General features: G+C 44.2%; 6 protein-coding genes across 6 annotated transcripts; 1 reads left to right on the top strand and 5 right to left on the bottom strand.

Annotated features, from left to right (window-relative positions):
• Positions 1 to 857: 857 nt before the first annotated feature.
• On the bottom strand, positions 858 to 1,241 carry N7478_010279 (uncharacterized protein; the record flags this gene model as incomplete). Its single annotated transcript, XM_056926493.1, has 1 exon — positions 858 to 1,241. One exon carries the CDS (start codon positions 1,239 to 1,241, stop codon positions 858 to 860), a length of 384 nt encoding a protein of 127 aa, XP_056775863.1.
• Positions 1,242 to 3,450: 2,209 nt separating this feature from the next.
• N7478_010278 (uncharacterized protein) lies at positions 3,451 to 3,837 on the bottom strand (the record flags this gene model as incomplete). The annotated part of the gene is made up of 1 exon (XM_056926492.1): positions 3,451 to 3,837. The coding sequence occupies one exon, from the start codon at positions 3,835 to 3,837 to the stop codon at positions 3,451 to 3,453; it is 387 nt and encodes a 128-aa protein (XP_056775862.1).
• A 558-nt stretch (positions 3,838 to 4,395) lies between these two features.
• N7478_010277 (uncharacterized protein) lies at positions 4,396 to 4,925 on the bottom strand (the record flags this gene model as incomplete). Its single annotated transcript, XM_056926491.1, has 2 exons — positions 4,396 to 4,802; positions 4,895 to 4,925. 2 exons carry the CDS (start codon positions 4,923 to 4,925, stop codon positions 4,396 to 4,398), a joined length of 438 nt encoding a protein of 145 aa, XP_056775861.1.
• A 1,751-nt stretch (positions 4,926 to 6,676) lies between these two features.
• Positions 6,677 to 7,015, top strand: N7478_010276 (uncharacterized protein; the record flags this gene model as incomplete). The annotated part of the gene is made up of 1 exon (XM_056926490.1): positions 6,677 to 7,015. One exon carries the CDS (start codon positions 6,677 to 6,679, stop codon positions 7,013 to 7,015), a length of 339 nt encoding a protein of 112 aa, XP_056775860.1.
• A 3,203-nt stretch (positions 7,016 to 10,218) lies between these two features.
• N7478_010275 (response regulator) lies at positions 10,219 to 11,130 on the bottom strand (the record flags this gene model as incomplete). The annotated part of the gene is made up of 1 exon (XM_056926489.1): positions 10,219 to 11,130. The coding sequence occupies one exon, from the start codon at positions 11,128 to 11,130 to the stop codon at positions 10,219 to 10,221; it is 912 nt and encodes a 303-aa protein (XP_056775859.1).
• Positions 11,131 to 12,896: 1,766 nt separating this feature from the next.
• Positions 12,897 to 13,884, bottom strand: N7478_010274 (DUF2841 domain-containing protein; the record flags this gene model as incomplete). The annotated part of the gene is made up of 3 exons (XM_056926488.1): positions 12,897 to 13,004; positions 13,058 to 13,236; positions 13,284 to 13,884. 3 exons carry the CDS (start codon positions 13,882 to 13,884, stop codon positions 12,897 to 12,899), a joined length of 888 nt encoding a protein of 295 aa, XP_056775858.1.
• Between the last annotated feature and the right edge of the window lie 5,089 nt (positions 13,885 to 18,973).

Below are 18,973 nucleotides of genomic sequence, written 5' to 3'. Positions count from 1 at the left end.
TCGCCAAAAGACCCAACCGTGGCGTGTAGGCGTTGCGGTAAACCTTTTTCTCGGTGAGTGATCGGTCCTGGTGAGCAAACATGAGTGATTGTTCTAATAAGCCTGAATTATTACCTGCCTCATATCATTTACTCTACCTTGACTGGGAATGCTCCAACCAAGACTTCGAATTCAGCGCGAATTACATATGTGAGACAATCATCGGTACATTTAATTCGTGTTTCCGGGGCTAGCTTAGGGCTATGGCTCGAAGCATCAGTCATCAGAATATCAATCCGAGACAAGGCTACCACAGCAATAGTCTAAAACCGGGAAGCAGATTCACTGCAGAATCATCCGAGCCTTTCTTCCCCAGTGAACTTTGCAAACAATTACGCGTTGAAAGTCTATGGCAGATCATCCGCTAATTTTTTGAGACCTTTGGAGATCTCGACAGCGGGCGGGAAGAGATCGCTCTCTGACGCGGACGCTTTCATGCTTCTCAGTCTGAATGCTATTACTGAAATATTGAGCTGATTCCCGGGGCATCTCATTCTAATTTACTGTCTCTTGAATACGCAAGGACCATGCGAGTATGAGTCGCGTCTATTCTCGCTGCACAAGGATAAATGAATCAATTCTCGACTAGAGTCCTAAAGTACATGTGTTGGCATCTTCTTAGTCCATCAACTATCAGTCTAGCAGAAGCCCTCGCCAGTGTTCAAATTCGTCCATGTACTTTTCAGCTTAATCTCAACGCACCAATATTCCTAGTACATCAAGAATGCCCTTTAGCGAGATTCAGAATGTCTCGAAAGAGAAGATAGAGCATTGCGGACATAGTGCATTGGCACAGCGCCGGTTTTTGGTCTCCACTATCAGTATGTCCCCGCGCAATACGGCTTTGCGGTCTCCAAAGCAGTTGGACTCGTAATGCACGTAAGCGGAGGCTCGTTGGCGCGCTTGTAAATGATTCCGCCATTCTCGAATACCGGCTGGAAAGAGAGATTTCGGTAAAGCTTCAGTTGCATCTCGTCAAGACGAAGGGTTGGGTCGTCTGGGCTCGTGAAAATCCAACAAGCGTTACCAACAAAGTCAACACCTCGACGGGGTTTCCATTCTGGTCTAGGCTGCCAGTTGGGGAAGAAAATCTTCTTGTCAAGGGACGACTGCGGTGTGCACAATGGTACATGGTTCAGTTTGAACTGTTTGGTGCGGCGCCGTTCCCGAACTCTTGTGAACGCGTTCATAACTCTACCCATGGTAGCTGCCGGGCTATTGGAAAGCTGGAAAAGAGGTAGTCTCCAAATCGTGATTGCTTTGGATGACGGGACTTTGTAATTCGATGAAAGTGTCGGGGACTGCATGCAGTAGCTAGCCTTATAAATAGGGGAGGATAGATTGAGGATACGACTTACCAGAGACGGTTCTTCGTCAATCAAATTCTTGCGTCCGTAGGATACAGGTTTCAGCAATCATTGTATACCAACATCATAGATAAGTGAGGAGGGACATTCCCCATAGCATGAAAATAGGAGCAGCTTTCAAATCCTGCGGGCCATTGTTTGTTCTCCTCCGTCATTTCCTGTGGTCCATACGCCAGCACTATCCCTGGCCTTTCAAAGTACGGAGGGAATCTTTCAGTCAGTCACAACTAGCATTTCTAAATTCCTTGTCTCGCTGAACATTCACAGTCGTTCACTCAACGTCGAGACGCCAAAGCAAATGTGGTGGCCCCACCTCGACGCACGAGCTGCACGGGTGTGGATCCAAGGTATTCGGTGTTGGCTCAACTTGAACGACCATGTATTGTTGATAATCTCACCACTTTGGGCTGCTTGAGGATACGAACTCTGATTGAAAAGGGAGACAGAGGAGTGGCACAGAGTAATGGTCGTTTTAGCCCTGCCTCTAAGGCCTGTGTTTCTTCATTCACCCAAGATGCACTGCAGTATATCAGATAGTGGAGCGAGCAGAATTATTTCAACCTTTACGATACTCCCTGTTTAATTGAGAGATGAGAAATATAAAAGTGAGCCGTAAATTCCCAATTTAGCCAGCGAATAAAGTTTGCGTTCTCAGTGGGCCATCTTTTTACTTTCCTAGATGGTATCGACGGGCTCCGTAGTCTACCTCAACTTTCACTCAATGGCAACTATTGGTCATGCCGCCTATCTTTGCGACTCCTGTTTGCCCAACCCTGGCGAGCGAACTGGCTCAGCTACTTAACAAATATGCTTTCGGTCTCTTCACGTATGTGGCCTAGAAAGGAAACCGATTGATCTCGCGAAATTTTTATCAATGGAGGTGATCATTTCAAGAAGTACATCTAGGCTGGTCGAGCCGTGTGTGATGAAACATCTATTTGAAGATGTAAGCACAGCCCACCTTTTCTGATCTTGGTTGTTCTCCGCGTCGGTTGCCCACACGGGATCAGCCATTGAAAATAGCGGCTTGTATCTAGTGTGGGAAATACCGAGCTTGGGATAGAATTCTGTGCTTCACTGAGCCGTCTTTCATCTCAGGGAGAGTTTCGGTACGGGTAGTTGTTACAGTTCAGAGGAAAGTTGATTATTGTTCTTATTGTTCAGAGGGAAATATGTGGCTATATATACAGCGAGAAGAACAAGTTGATTGGAAACCAACTTGTTTCTTCGTATAGACACTTCGGGATTAATTCCGACGTTGCGACTTGATTCCTGATCTGCACCAGCCTCATATCACAACACTGACGACCAGCCTCGACGGTGGCAGTTGGCGGGTCAGGCTTTGTTGATATAAGAAGGCGGTAGCAATCACTTCCGGATGGCGGGCTGACCAATCATGGTGGCTTTTGGGGGTTCAACTTGGCAACTTCAGTTGAACCCCCTGTCGGGTTTTCCAAATCCTGACCTGGAAATATATCATTCTCCTTCTTGTATGTCTCCTTCTTGTATGTGGTCTGTTTACATCGAAATTCTAATTAGAAAGTACGAATATTCATTCTCGTTCAACTCATTTGCCTAATAAACACAGTTCTGCCCTGTTTATTGGGTTGTAAAATTCCTCAACATTAAGCCATACGAGATATATATCTCAGACTTCACGCAATCATAGTGATATAACACATCACGATTTCTAGCAAATGACAACTTTGCCATATATTGACGATCGCAATAGGACTCAGAAAGCGGAGGATGGAGACGCACCCCTAATGTTTCTGAATGACAAATTAACTCATACCTCTGAACTACAACAGCCCTGATTGCTTCTTCAAGTACACCCATTAAGGCGAACTGTTGTGATATAAGATTGGTGCAGATCAGGAACGACGCCGGATCATCGGAATTAATTACCGAGATATCTATACGAGGCATCAAGTTGATTTTTTTTGTATATATATAGCCTTATGTATTCCCCCTGAAATAACAACTATAATCAATATTCCTTCCGAAACACAACACGAACATCCACCTCTGGTGGAGCCCCGCCTCAACGGGGCGGTGAGGCAGCGTGCCATTGAAGCGTGCCCCGAAGTGGAAGTCCAGGCATTCGAGCGCCACGTTGAATGGTCGCGCTGCGAAGCTGAGGCATACCACACCATTTTCCGGTCTGTCTCCCCACATTAGCATTCATGTCATCGGACTTGGGACATCTCGCAACCTCTGGGATAAACTCGAAGAAAGGTACCGGCGAATGGAACTCGCCACATTTTGCGAGCTGTTCGCGCAGCTTCGTGAAACCACTGGCGAGCTGCGGCAGTGCCCGCGAATTTGTCGATCGGGTACGGTTGCTCGTATACATTAGTAAGATACTAATCTTTCTCTTCACCTGTGCCACGGTGAAAATGAGAAAACCGCCAGTGAAAACCAATCCCATTGCTCAATCATAGGAAGTAAGTTATATTCATTTTCTTGCCACTTTGAGTCGAGCGACGAATCTCTCGTTTTCATATTTATCAAGGTATCTTTGCCGGCCCAAGTATCCCGCATAAATTTAGGCTAGCAAGGATTCGTACACATGTAACATCGCCACATTGTTGGTCCGAATTCTGCTTTTTCTATGTAATATCTTGCGTAGGTGGAAATTCCCAACTCTTTAGTGGATGAGTCCTAAAAATCACACTAGACTTATGGATACCCTAACACTTGTAAGGACCCGGATATACTTTCCCCCTGATAAATTCTTCAAAGCTACAAAAAGTTACAAAGAAAAGATTTTTGTTATTGTAGCCTAGGTTCCTCAAATTAAATACCATGGAATGCCCAAGGGCTCGACCTCAATGCGAATAAAAAAACGACCCCAAAACCGGCGCGGAGAACATTCCAAAAAGAAATCCAGATATTGCACTACATCTTCCTTCCACCAAGAACAAAATGTATCCTCAAAAATATCAAATTTTGCCGTACATGGCCGCTGTTCCCAGCCCGAATGAGGTTAGTTTAACTCATGGATTACACGTCCATGTCCCTCAGGCTTAATATCCAGCGACCCAAGCTCGTGCGGCGCAGGCTGCCCAATTTCGTGAATAGCATTTTGTTCGGACGACATTTCGGAGGCTTGCCAGGCTGAGCCATTCTTGTAAGGCGCATCATGTAGCGCAGACTGCGATTGCGAAGGAGCATACGTGGGTGGAGGTAATGTCTGCTCCTCGTCGGCGACAGGCTGCTTCCTGCGGGTGCAGCAAATAACAACCTGCTTCCTGAATATAAAAAGCAGCACTATTATCACTGCTGCAAAGGACACAACTACTACTCCGGATATTGCGCCGCCAGATAGGTGGTATGTTTTGTCATCCGACGAATCCGATCTAAGTCGTATGATACGATTGATTTCTGCTACCCCTGGCAAGAAAATAATGTTCAGCGTCTATCAGAAAGTGTCTGAGGGTATTGAGTCTTTGCGAAGGGGTTTGCTCTATTCAAGAGTTACTCACTGTGCGAGTGTGTTGAATTGTTTGTAGTCATCATAATAAATCCGTACAATAGGAATAAATTGCTTCAAGATACATTGCTGGAACGTCAAGGATCAAGATATCCTCAGTAGGTAGAATGCTTGCTCATGAAACAGAAGGGGGGGGGTGGAAGATAAAAACGTTGTCACAGAAGACTTCATGGTTGTTTGGAATAGAAAACATTAGATTCGGGATCGGCATTGGCTGCCAAGAGGATTTCGGATCGGCGATACTACTGGGTGGAGTCGGTCTAAGCTTCTTGGTTGCGCAAAGGAGGGGCCTTCGGGACGGAGATGATGTTACAGCTTGAGGGTGAAGAAATCCTGGGACGCCTAAGCTCTGCATAAAAAAGGAGACCGAGGATCATAAAGTATGCCAATGACCGAAAGGAGAGGGTTGGTCGGTCGGAGAGGCACTGCACAGCCTTGTCGTAAAGCCGATCAATGGAATGGAGTTCAGGCGTCTCGACTGGGGCCATTACTGGTACCAATGAAATTTTCAAATGATCGTATCAATGAATCCATCACCAAGTATGGCTGGCCCGCCTTTCTCCATCTGCTTGCACACCCCGACTCTGTCGCCTCTGAAGAAGGCTCTGTAACACACACGTTGTCCAAGGAGACCCTTTCTGATCCATTATTGAATAATTCCAGTGGAGCCCGCCGAGACTATCTTCAAAAATGTCCTCCAGCTCGGGGACGATGTTCTTGTGAAGCAAGCGATTAAATCTTGTTCACAGTGCTGCGGGAACTTCCATTCTGCCGTTATTGATCAGAGCAAATGAAACACGTGGTTTGAGGTGGGTCTTGAATAGTGACATGGCGCATGCATCGGATCCTCCTCCACCAATTCTGTGGGTGTCACTTTATGACTTCTTACTTCGTGTGGTGGGAAAACTGCCGTTGGGTGCGTGCGCAGGTAATTGGACGCCTTAAGCCCCTTCCTATGTACGACGGGCTATCTCTGGGTGCAGTTATTTTTAGTTCTGCCCCTATGTAATCGAGATGCGCCCATTTGAACCTATAAATACATTACTAAGGACAAAAATAAGTTCCAAATTTAAGTATACGACTTGATTTACAAATAAGAATCCCTTTGGTATCGCATTGAAATGGTCAAAGTCGCAGTTGCGGGTGGTTCCAGCAGTAAGCTCTATAAAAAACCCTAATCATAATTCCACAACATCACTAAATATTCATAGCCGTTGCACGTGAGGTTATAGACGCTCTTGTCTCTCATAAACATGATGTGCTAGTCTTATCCTGAAGTGAACGGGTACGAGTTTCCGCTCCAGCGGTGAGACGTTTTAATTAACCCATTGATACAGGGTGCCGTTCCTGAAGGCGTAGACTGGGCACGGGTGGACTATCAAGACTCGAAACAACTGGGAAGAGTTCTTGATGGAATCCATACCGTGTTATCATTTATTGTTATAACGGATAAACCATCGAGGGAGATACAAAAAAACCTCATTGATGCTGCCGTTGGAGCTGGCGTCAAACGATTTGCACCTAGCGATTACTGTTCGAGCTTTGTACTCCGTCAAATATTGACTGTTTTCAGATCTGATTTAATGCCCTGGTATTCATTCAAAGAAGAGATCCGGCGATACCTCGAAGAGCCGAATAGGGAGCAAACAGTAAGCTCCACACCAAAACAATGAAATGCTCACAAAAATAAAGTGAAGGAGCACTGGGGCTGCGGGGGGACAAGAAAGAACATGGGTAGTAACTGATTCATATTAAATAGGTTCTCGAGTACACGATGTTTCAGCCAGGATTATTCATGAACTACCTTACATACCCTTACAAGTCTGCAGCTCATCTTCTTCAGACTGAATTACCATTCGATTTTAATAGCCATCGAGCGATTGTACCACAAAACTATGAGAACATATATTTGACGCTTACAAAAGTGCAAGATCTTGGGCAGGTTGTTGCTAAGGCCATTGTCTTTGAAGGAAAATGGCCTGTCGTTGGAGGCGTCAAAGGGAGTGATGTATCCCTAAAGGAACTCATTGCCCTTGGCGAATCAGCCCACGGTATGACTATATCCATCTTCCGCACAAAGCTGTATGTTAATTCAAATGCTGATATGGTATAGATACCCTTGGAGACCTCCGCCCTGGTGGTGAGCCTTTCCATATCCAAGTAGTGAAAAAGAGGATTTGGAGAGTAGGGAATGGCCAGCGTTTTGGATACCGCAATTCAGCCATCCTTCGATACCTCCTGAATATGCGGGCGATTGGCTTTCAAAGGCCTTGTTTTCAGATATGTTGCTAGGAATCTCTGCTGGGTGCTTCAAGGTCTCTGACGAATGGAACCGACTACTACCTGACTGTAAGCTTACTTCGGCTGAGGAATTTTTGATGGTGGCTTGGGCTGGTAAACCTTAGAAACGGTAATTGAATTCCATAGTTTATGTGATAGACGCAGCCGGTGAAATACTATCATCATTAACAATTTTATTCGACCAGGAAAGTTGCATTAAGCGTCAGAGACTGACGAGGTATACACGATAAGTGGGGGATGTGGACCCACATAGCTTTATCTCAGATGGGTTCCCCTGAACGCAAGGAAGCTATCTTTCTTTTGCTTCCTCGCGTTATGTCTTGTATCTAGAGGCGACTTTGGCTTTCTTAATATCGATTGATCATTTGGAAAACACGCTTCTTATCTACAGATACGTGAGCTCCTCGTATTAAAACATCATCTATGTATGCAGTGGATTAGTTGTGCTTGGCCGAGAAAGTGATGGCTGAAGTACATCCCCCGCAGTTTTCCTCTTGTTATTCTCTTGTCTAGGATAACAATATCTGCTTACGAATAGCGCAATCAGACCAATCGTCTGCTGCCGGTCGCGCCTAACGATGGTTGAAGAGTTCTGTTGTAGTTCGAAGGGAAGATTGATTCTTATTCTTTCAGAGGGAATACCTGAAGCTATATATACAACGAGAAGATCAAGTTGATTGGAAATCAACTTGATGCTACATATAGATATCTTGGGAATTAATTCCGATGGTGCGGATCAGTTCTTGATCTGCACCAGCCTCATATCACAACAAGTTCAAAAAGACAATTGAGGCCTCAGGCAGCAGCCCTCTTCCGCTAGAGTCCACGGCGTCATCTCAGAAGACACGGGGCTCGATACTATCAAGCTATGGCCCTGCGTCATCACGCCATGAGAATAGATCGCCAAAAATGGTGCGATTCGACCCATTTTCAGGAAATGCATATGACAAATCTGGGCAGTCCGGCCTGAATGGGCATGTATAATCCCCAGCTAGTCGGTTCGTCTCCTTGTTTTCCCAGCCCCAACTTCAGTGCCTCTTTCTTCTTGCTAATTCATAACGCAGGCCGAGCAGACAGAAAAGGTATGTTGCATGGCAATCAGGACTGATGTATAGTCCCTGAAAGCTTCTTGGAGACAGAACTGATACATGAGAACAGATCGTTAAGAAGAAAATATAAATTAGGTGAACGGCAAAATATTCCTCGCAAGGGTGTATATTCCCCTACCAATATGAAGGACAAATGTGATCCTGACAATCTGAAAATGGATTACAATGAGCGTCAGGAAGGGACTGGCATAGATTCGATTGCGATATTGATGACTGTGTGATACACGAAACGGATGAATCAGCCGTATTATAAAACCATCAGCTTAACAACAACAAGTCCGCTCTATCGACCTTGATAGAGATGCAGTGCCATAGGCCGCCCCACGTCCAATTGGTGAGCAATGGGTCTCATTGGCTCAACAGGCCAGTGTCTCCACATATGGTCGACCCGCGGGTACCCAAGCAAGATCTTATACAGCCAGATCTTACGGAACCATGCCGCTTGAATGGGAATATAAGGTCTATCTTAAATTTCTAATCGAGGTTTGCCTGGGAATGAAGTATTGTCGTTCATTTTAATTATTATTGACTTGTAATTGCACAGTAAACATGTATCAATTGGAACCAACATAGTTTCCTCCTCCATGCGGATCATCGCTGGAGGAAGGAAAATTTGCTCTGATGGTGAAAGAGCAGAAATGTTCACCAGCATCCCATTTCTTTTGCCTCAACAATCTGTCAATGACGTGCATATCGAGAATTTACATCGAATTATAGTGCACCTTACGGGGTGCCGGTTGTTCCGCAGATAATTACTCTTTACCACCTCTGTGGTTATTGTGAGATCATACAATCATCGGGACGGAAACGTCACATCAGCGGCTGTTGAAGTTTACCAAGTTGACCAAGTACAATCACCACAGTGTGCAAGTGGAGGTAACTGGGCGTCCTGTTATTTAATAGAGCCCCGTCGCCCACCGTCATTGACAATATTTCTCTGCCATGTAAATGCGCACATTTCCATCCTAAAGCATAACAACCATTTCAGTACCACCTTCAAGTGAAATCCTTGTAGTCATCAGTTCGATACCCAGGCTAACCGATTTCAGATGTCAGCAATATGAACGTCTGAAACTGGTTAGCCTGGCTGATCTACACTGTGACACAAAAAAGGCCTCATAGTTATCTCAAGAAGCTAAGCAATTCTAGACGTTAGCAATATGGACGTCTGAAATTGGTTAGCCTGGTGTACTCCCTAGAATAATTTCTAATTTTCCGATGTAGCCCCCCTCTTCGCACGGCTGGGTCGCTTCCTTGTTCCTACCTCTCTTTCACTATAGGTCGAATTGAGGCCAGATTAGGGTGCATGTATTTCATCTTTATTGCAAATCTATTACTCGACCAAATTGAAATATGATTTATAGACAAGGGCGAAAAAGAGCGAGGCGCGGAAAACACGTATAATGGACTACACTCTTGTAATTAATGAAGTTATCTGGCAGTACTTCGATCCTCTCGGTCTACAAGCTATTATCAATATTTAGTTGACTTGATTTTCAAATTCAAACTAAAAGCGTGCGGAGCTGTGCAGACCATAAATTCAGTGAGCTGACGATTTGGTGGTACCTTTTTATGAGAATAGCAAACAGCTGCGCGATCGGAAAGTACAAATTTAAAAAGGTGAGCCGAGAGCGAATTGTAACCTGTTTCGCGATTTTCTGTCCGCCCGGGTGAGAATGGGGTGAGAATGGAGTGAGCGCCCATTCACAATCACCCAGGATTCTCACCCTTTGTTGCGAGTCGCCGCATTGACTCTCTTAGCTGGACTGCGATAAAATAATCGGATTGCAATGATGCAATGAAGTCTCTTGGCATCTTTGTGCGTATAGCGATCTAGGCAGAACGTAAGTATATGTTCCTCAATATCATATCATTTCTGGGCAGCAATATAAGTAGCTAACCTTATTCAATTAATGCTCGTTAAAGTAACCGAAATGTCAATAATTTTCGTTTCCAATTTCGTGGGAACGAATTGGCTTATTTTCGCAATAAGTTCTTCAGTACTGAAATGTTTGTGAATTACGTCATCCATCCCAGCTTGAAGCATCTCTGACTTTTGTGCTGATCTGACATTCGCTGTCACCCTTAAAATCGGAATATGATTGTTGCCTCCTTCCTCAAGGTCTCGGATGTGCTTTGTTGCCGCATTTCCGTCCATCAAAGGCATCTCCTGATCCATGAGAATACAATCAGGTCTGCTGCTTTGGAAGGCATCGAGAGCCTCTAAGCTATTCGTTGCCTCAACTGTTCCAAACCCTAACGATTTCAGTTTCCGTGTGAGCATTTTCCAGTTGATTATTTTGTCCTCAACAACGAGTATGCTTCGAATGAAATTTTGAGCAGCATCATTTCCGGTGATACGACTCGCTGCTTTCCGCGCAATCTCTTTTGTATGAGTTGTTCGTTCATCGGAAGGGCCGCCTCGACTCAATTCTTCAATTTCACTCTCCGGCGGGTCCTTTGGGATTCTGACGTCTGAAGGAAGTTCTTTGGCGCCGGATGAGTCGATGCATACCGCTTGGATATCATGAGATAATCTATCAACATCCGAGATGTCATCCATATCAATCCCATCTCCCCAGTGGCGCATCCTGTTGCGAACCCGGAAGAAAAAGCAAAAAGTGCTTCCCTGGCCTTCTTTGGAACTAACACCAATCTCCCCGCCATGGAGATGGCAAAGCTTTCGGCTGACATTCAGACCTAGACCAGAGCCACCGTATGTTCCTTCCGTCTTCGGAGTAGCTTGCTTGAACCTCTCAAAAAGGCGGATCTGAGCATGGTCATCGATGCCAATTCCAGAATCTCGAACAGCGATCATAATGTAGGCATACTCCCCATCGGCCCATTTTGGTGATGCTGTCTTATCGAGGCTGAGTGTGGCCTCACCGGATCGAAAAAACACAACATTCGGCGGGTAAGATGACGGCCAGTCTTTGGAAGCGCCTATTGACACTCGGCTTATTCGCGTACTTTTGACTGGGCAGTGAAATTAATCGCATTTGCGAGAAGATTAATGAGAACCAGGCCCATCCGATCGAGATCGGCTATCACCCATTCAATTCCGCAGCCCGAATAGGAAAAGTCAGATTGATAAACAAACTGAATATCGTTCCTTTGTAGTTGGGACTGAAAGAGAGAAATCAGGTTCTTAGAGTGTAATTTTGGTTAAACTCTTCGGGGAGAGATTCAGCATCGATGCGTCGATTTTCGAGAATGTAAGGACATCATCAAGAATCTCTCTGGTGGGATATGCATAGGCTGATTGTCTCCGCAGATTCTCGAATACGCGAGACACACACTTTACTAAGCTATCCTTCCCGCGCTACTTCCATTATATCTTCGGTGCAGTGCAATACCGCGGAGAAAGGATTCAGTATCTCGTGACTGATCATATCAATGAAACGTCCTTGGAGTTCTTTGTGTTCTTCTGCATCTTTAACAACCTGGCTTTGAGAGTTCTTGGCTCGTACCTCTGGGTTAATGTCTGCAGCCGTAGCGATGAATCCGCTGTGGCCATCAATGTGAAATTGCAGCCATTTTAACGCAGAGGATGCAAATCCAGCACACACCAAGTCTCTTGGCCCCGGATCCGATATTCAGCTCACAGGGGTGCTTCAGTTTTTACGAATGCATCGAAAGAAGCATTCGCCCGACTGAGGTCGTTTGGATGTACTGACTGCAACCAGCGAGCCTGAAATGGAGCATTTGAGTACAGGACTAGAGTGTGAAAACTTTTGTTTTCGGATACTAACATAAAGTTTTGGTTTAGAAGTGCTAAACCATGTGGAATGACGTCGGCTAATTGTTGTGCAGAGGCAGTCGGGTGGAAATGGAGGCTCATGTCGCACTGTGCATTACAAGTTGTGACCTTCCGTCTATATCGACCATAGACAAGTGAACACGTCCCAGCGCATGGAACTAGCGATTAGTAGAACCGTTGGGTGTATTTCGACCTAGATTTCATTACCGGACTGCTGCAAGGCCTATCATTAAAAAGCTGAGTGAGTTGCCCAAGGCGGTGCGGGCAAAGGCTGAACCGAAGACAACTGCAGACTCACCTCACTGAGGCACAGCTTATATACCACTGAAACCCAATCAGTATCAGCATCGCTGCCGATGACCTCCCCCAATTCCCAAGCTAGTGTAATAAAGAAGCTTAGGTGGCCAATTCGGCATTGGCCTACGCTAGTGATGGCACCTGAAATAAATCATAGTAGTATTCATTCTGTTAAGTGTGACAGCTGCATCTGATACGGGACTCTAGGCTTCCACTTCATTGCTTCACTCCAGTATACCATGATATGCAATATTGTCTTAGGTATTGTGGCATATTCATATAATTTTCTAATAATGAAGGATGGCACAAAGAAGAAAAAGAGGAGTCTACAGGTGTAGAAGATATAGGCAAGATAGCATCCTCAATACAGAAATGCTTTCGTTTAAGGTCTCGAGACGATGGAGAGGGCAACTCTGGGATAGTGCAGGGTTCATCCATAGTATAATACTGGTATACCGGTGTATCCAAAATCCCTCGGGTAGCTTTCATAGATGTCGACGTGGTTTGGATTGGCGGTTCGAATCCTACTAGCTGGCTATTCCAAAGCCCCTCACTGCTGGCATCACTTGGCTGGCAGACAGATTCAAGGTCTTGAGGTACGTTCGCTCTTGATATGGGAAGTCTGGCACTCCCGTCTGTGACTAGTTAGCTCAGAGCCTGTAGACACTTATATGAACCTACCAGTCACTGCATCCAAGAATTTTTCCTCCTCCTCTCTGACCCAGTAAAGTTCATCCAATAGCTGCAATCGCTCATTCGGAGTAATTTGACGTTGAACAAGCCGCCCTGCGTTTTTCAATTTTCGCGCGGTGATTCCATGGCTGATACGTAATTCGCAAAGAATATGGATGAGGAGCGCAATGCGTTCTGTCTGAAATTAGCGCGGTTAACGAGATCGATAAAAATTGACCTACCAGATTTAGGAAGATGGTCAGGTTCCCGATGAGTCACACCAAGTGGCCACCATGGCGGCTTAGTCTCTTCAGGATTGAACTGCTGCGTTTTACCCTCCACGGACTTCCTTCCATTATAGGGATACTGTGTCTGCTTACGTGGCTCGGCAAGCCTTATATAAGTTTTGGCGATCACCCTGCAATTCTCCTGCTGCAAATTTTGAAAGACCTTTTCATAGTATCGACGAAGAAGATCTTTCTGATTGACGGGGAGTTGGGCTGTAATGTGGGATATGGCCGTGCGGGTACCCCAGCCTTGCTCTTTCGCTTGCGCAAGCCTTGGTGTTTGTTGAACACCCCTCTTCTCTGCTGTCCTGGGTACGTTGGGCGCTAGCCATGCTGTGGACGGCACGAGCTGGCTATTGGGCTGTTCTGGAAAGCTGCTTGTCCTTGATTCTGCCACCGCCTTCAGAAACGCCCCGATAACTTGTGGGGATAGGATAAACTGGCCACTATCGAAGATGGAAGCAGATACCTGGTGGCGAAGGTTTCCCCCTTGATCAATATAGATGAGGGCAAAATGCTCCAAAAATTTTGGAGATTCTCGATGTTGACGCGACATGCTATTAATGATATTTCAGCCATAAGCCGCCCTGGAGCGGTGGTGTAGACTGTACCGTATGATGGCAAGATGGATTGATCTCTGGGGGACAGTGTGGATTATAAATATCCTCAATGGCGTGGGGTGCTTTGCAGACAGCCCCTGATTCGGCGATATTGAAAAAGAAGTTCCCTACAACCCATACCTTTGTGATTGATTTTCTCAGGCGCGAGGCCCAAGCGGCCCGACTTATTGAACGGAGCGCATACTCCAGCAGGAATGCGACGCACAATTAGGGGGTTTTCAACATGCTGACCCCAGCTGAGAGCCGCCTCCCCCGAAAATGGCTTAGCCATAGTCCATAGGACCATTGGGATGATTCACTTGTTGACGGATGCGAAACTTAGCCAAGGGCCGTTTGCATGCTAACCGTGAACGTGCCTTAGCTGATGCAAGGGAACGCAGATCATTTTTCTTGCAGAGATCTCCGTTCTCCAAAACAACGAGTATGTTTCCCATGGTTGGGGTCAAAGGAGGGTCGCGTTGCCGAGGTCACGTTGGTCGGTATTGGTAAGATGTTTGTCGAGTTGCGCCAAATATGATTAGGCAAAACTTTTGCGATTTAAACGAAGAACAGTATGAAATACAGATTACATTTACGGGATTCTTGATATTGCCGCGACATCCTGGTAGTTTCCTTTCTACCAGTCTGCTAGAGCGGCGCGGTAACCTCTATCTTGTCACGGCAAGATCCAAGATCAATTGATTGCTGGAAACATGGCTTTAACTTGCATGGCAAAAAGCTTAAGGTTCAGCACTATCACGGTAGATGTACGCTGCTGTCCATAATTTTGTGATCGATCTATTCGCGCTCGAGGGCCGAGCGGCTGGGCAATTGAAAATGGGAAACAGCGACCGCGAGCAGAAGTGCTCCGACGCACAATTGAGACAAATTGACACCAGTCGGAAATTGTCAATTGCAGCCTGCAATTGCTTTTACCATAACCCAAGGAGTACTTTGAGATAATTCGCCTGTTGATGTAAGCTCGACTTGAGTTGAACAAAGCACATTTCATAGTTAGTTACGATGGCTAATAATTACCTAATCCGGGGTGAAGCAAAGGTCCCACCTTATGAAGTAGCCGTGCCTTACCCTACGGTCTGGACACCAAACACGACTAGCCGCATTTGGTGTCCCGCAGCGCAATGTAATTCTCACCGGAATGTAATTTTTCTTTTTACACATCTTTATTACTACAAGGTACCACCTTAAATATGGCCGATTCTATTGAAACTGAGGTATCTTGTGTAAATGAGGCCGTGAAACACGCTCGAAGCCAAAAAAAGCTAAATTTACGTGAGGTCGTGCGGCAATTTGGCGTTAATTATAGATTGTTATGGCGACGTGTTAATTGCAATATGAAGCCTAAAACAGAGGTTAAACCATCGAATTATACCCTAAATGTCTATCAGGAGAAGGCTTTAGGCTATTAGATAAAGACTTTGGATGCTTCTTTTCTTCCTCCGACGCCTGCTATTATAGAGTATTGGGCTAATGCTACACTTATGTGGTCAAAGATACCCGATCGGATGGTCGGAAAAGATTAGGTATATCGCTATATTCGTTGTTTCCTAGACACTAAGATAAAGCTCAGAAGGCAGAAAATTATTGATTCTAAACGTCTAGGAATTATAGATATTGTAGAGCTTTATTATTAGTATGATTTGTTAGCTAAGGCTCTTAAGGGTATAAATCTATACAATATTTATAACTTTGATGAAACTGGCTTTTAAATTGGATAAGGACGGACCTGATATATATTTTCTAGCCAATCTGGTAAAGCTTTAGACCTCCTAGGTATAGAATATAGTAAAAGGGTAACAATCGTAGAATATATTACTACTAATAGTTGGTGAATATAGCCCTTAGTTATCTTCAAAGGATAGTATTATATAAAGTTATGGTATAACTATCCAATACTTAATAAATAGATAACTGTGACTGTAGAAAAAGACTATATTATTAGTAAACTTATTGTATATTGGATGGAAGAATTTGATTATAAAACATATACTTATCTTAAAAATAGAGAGTAGTGTATTCTCTTAGTCGACGGCTGTAGCTTATATCTAATATTTAAATTTCTTAATACTACAACCAAAGCAGGTATTAAGATATTTGGATTTCTGCTGAATCGAATAAATTATCTTTAACCTTTAGATAGTAAGCCTTTCTAAGCTTATAAGGCTTATTTTAAGATATAAAATAATCAATAGGGTGGAGGTCTTCTTACATTAAAATCATCCTTTCTAAATAATCTTTACTAATTCCAAGATAAAGCCCTTATATCCCGAATATATCGAAATACCTTTTTAGAGCAAGGAATTTATCTAGTTGACGCAAAAAAAGTCTATAAGAGCCTCGAAAATGCTTTTTCTTCTATTACAAATATTGAAATTAATCTATCGGGAGAGAAAATACCCTCTCCGGAACTAGATCTTTTGTTGTCAAGTCTTGAAAACATACCTTCAAAAACCTTTAAAGATGTGGAAAAAAGACAAAAACATCTCTCTCCTCTTCTCTGCCGGCCTAATTTAACGCCCAAAGAAAAAAAAACACTCGCACAGGTCTTAGATAAGCAAGAGTTCTATTTTAACATCTTAACCAATACTACGGCTACTATACAGGAAATGGCTACTATCCGAGCCCTACGGGAGAAAAAAACTACTAGACGGTATGTTATAGGCCTTAGTGATGATAGTATTATACGTGTTAAAGATACTAAATATAGTATAGCTGAGCGGAAGGCAAAGGAAGACAAAAAAGATGAGAGACGGGCGGTAAAAGAATTGGAGAAAAAGTACGGTGTTCCTACCACACTACGTATTACAAAGACTTAAAGAGAGGCAGAGGCAGAACCGTTATACAGCAAGTCGGGAGAGGTTATTGGTTTTTATAATAAATTCTAAATTGCTAAAAAAAATTGTATATAAAGGCGAAAAAATTACATTCCGGTGAGAATTACATTGCGCTGCGGGACACCAAATGCGGCTAGTCGTGTTTGGTGTCCAGACCGTAGGGTAAGGCACGGCTACCAATTAATGGACGATAACACGCAGATCACTTTCCTAATATAGATATTTTCTGGTCGAAACAACGAGTCATGAATTTGTCAACTGCACTTTCCGCGGTTCGGGAAGTGTATTGTATCACCGATCTCACGCTAAACCTTATCGGTGGAGTTCTCAGTTCATGTAATGGTGAAAACTTCATTTACATGCAAATTGTGTTGCAAGAACATGAGCGCTAGCGCAATACCCTTTTCATCTTATCGGCAAAGCCCACTAACTTACATACCCATTTTTGAGCATACATTCTTGTATTTCCTATTAGACCAACGGTAACCCTTAAATTCGCGTCTCACATGAGTTCAATGATGATCATGAAATTGCGCACTTTCCCATTCAGTGAAGCGGTGGATGCTTATTTTGTGCAAGATATACACAAAGACCTACCTTGATGCCGCCACCACCTTCATTTTCAGGGGTTTTCAATTCTGGAGCCAGAGTAACGCTTTGATTCGGTAATATGTCGGAGCCGAAGGAGCTTGATTTAACTTTATACTATATACCCCATTTTTGGGTATTTGGAATCATGATTACAGAAATGTCCAGACACGTTGCGACAGTCCTGATTGGAGGACAGACCGAGTCATGTACTCCAGAACTATTGGATCAATATTAGATTTTGAGAATCATGTTCACGGAATGACACGGTACTTACGCCAGACATGATTCGTCTCTTGCCGAGGATACGGTGCCACTTATATAAACGTTGGATAAGCCAGCTTAAAGCAATAATTCCTTCCTGAACTCTATATCTTCACTCTTGATAATTATCATGAATTCCCCGTCAGCCGGACAACAAGATCTGGGGAAAAGTAAGATGGCTATCCATTCACACGAAATATGCCCCGACAAGAGTCCTCGTGAAACACCGCAGCGATTTTCTCCAGTCAATGTAAATTTCTTGTCTTGGAATCCACGGGAGCTGATTATTCGGGCAATAGAAGCAGGGCCAAGTTGACAAGTCGACAGAATATGTCAATGCAGATGTGCATATCTCGTTTAGTAAAATGGCACTAGAAATTCAGACCTCGAGAGAAGAGAGCCTCCAACTCAAGACCCAGGCCGCTCATTTCGTAAGGCATTGCCAGACAATAGAAGCACACTTTACACCTCCCCAGGCAGAGAATGAATGACTGGAAGAAATTGACATGCTGATGGAAAGGCACCTTCGGCAAGAACGAGAGAAAAATGAGTATTTACTTAATCGTTGTGCCGACCAAGAGGGTTTGCTGTCTGGTTTCCACAAAGATTTTCCCGACCTCCAAGCCAATATAACGGACCTTTTGGGGATTTGGTCAGATATCGGATATACAAAAGCGAAAGAATGAAATTTTTTTCTGTCTTCAATATTCTGCAGTTTAGTTCTTCTCCACATATGTTTCTCTTCTGGCCTCTTGTAATTATTTGCGTCGATTTTATCTACTAGTGGGTATATAACACTAGCTCCTATGTCTTTCATGTTACCGCGGAGATATTTGTGCTCGAATTGCTTAAGCGCGTGGTTGAATTTGAAGATATCATATATGTCTTGATGTATCAAGTAATGTTCAACCGAAGTAATATAGGGCTGCGCAAGTAACATGATGTATGATATTCATTCTTTCAATTTCGCGTATTTTTGATTTTTAAGTACTTCTAAGGAACCAGAAAAGTCCTTCAACCCTCGAGAATATGATATTGGGCCTCTATTCTTTCTTGGTACTCAGGAAGCCAAGCTTTTCACGAATTTCCCTCAACTCCTTCAACCGGTGCTCTTCGCCCTCCTGCAATAATCGGAGGTGTTCGGTCTTCAGTTGTTTGAATTCATCCTCTAATTTGTGATGCCAAGGATACAGAACACAAATTTGGAAGCACAAGGCCGAGCTTGCGATCACAAAGTTCGTGAGAGAAAAGCCGCGAGTTATAATCATTGTACTGGCCGACACGAAAGCGGGCGTGGGACGATAAAATATGCTGACTGAAGCCCATTAGCTGACAGAAG

The sequence above is a fragment of the Penicillium angulare genome, assembly GCF_028827245.1.
Source record: "Penicillium angulare strain IBT 27051 chromosome Unknown utg000007l_segment0_segment0, whole genome shotgun sequence".
Lineage (NCBI taxonomy): Eukaryota > Fungi > Ascomycota > Eurotiomycetes > Eurotiales > Aspergillaceae > Penicillium > Penicillium angulare.
Note: the sequence above shows the minus strand (reverse complement) of the source record. Positions and strands in the feature narration are given on the sequence as shown.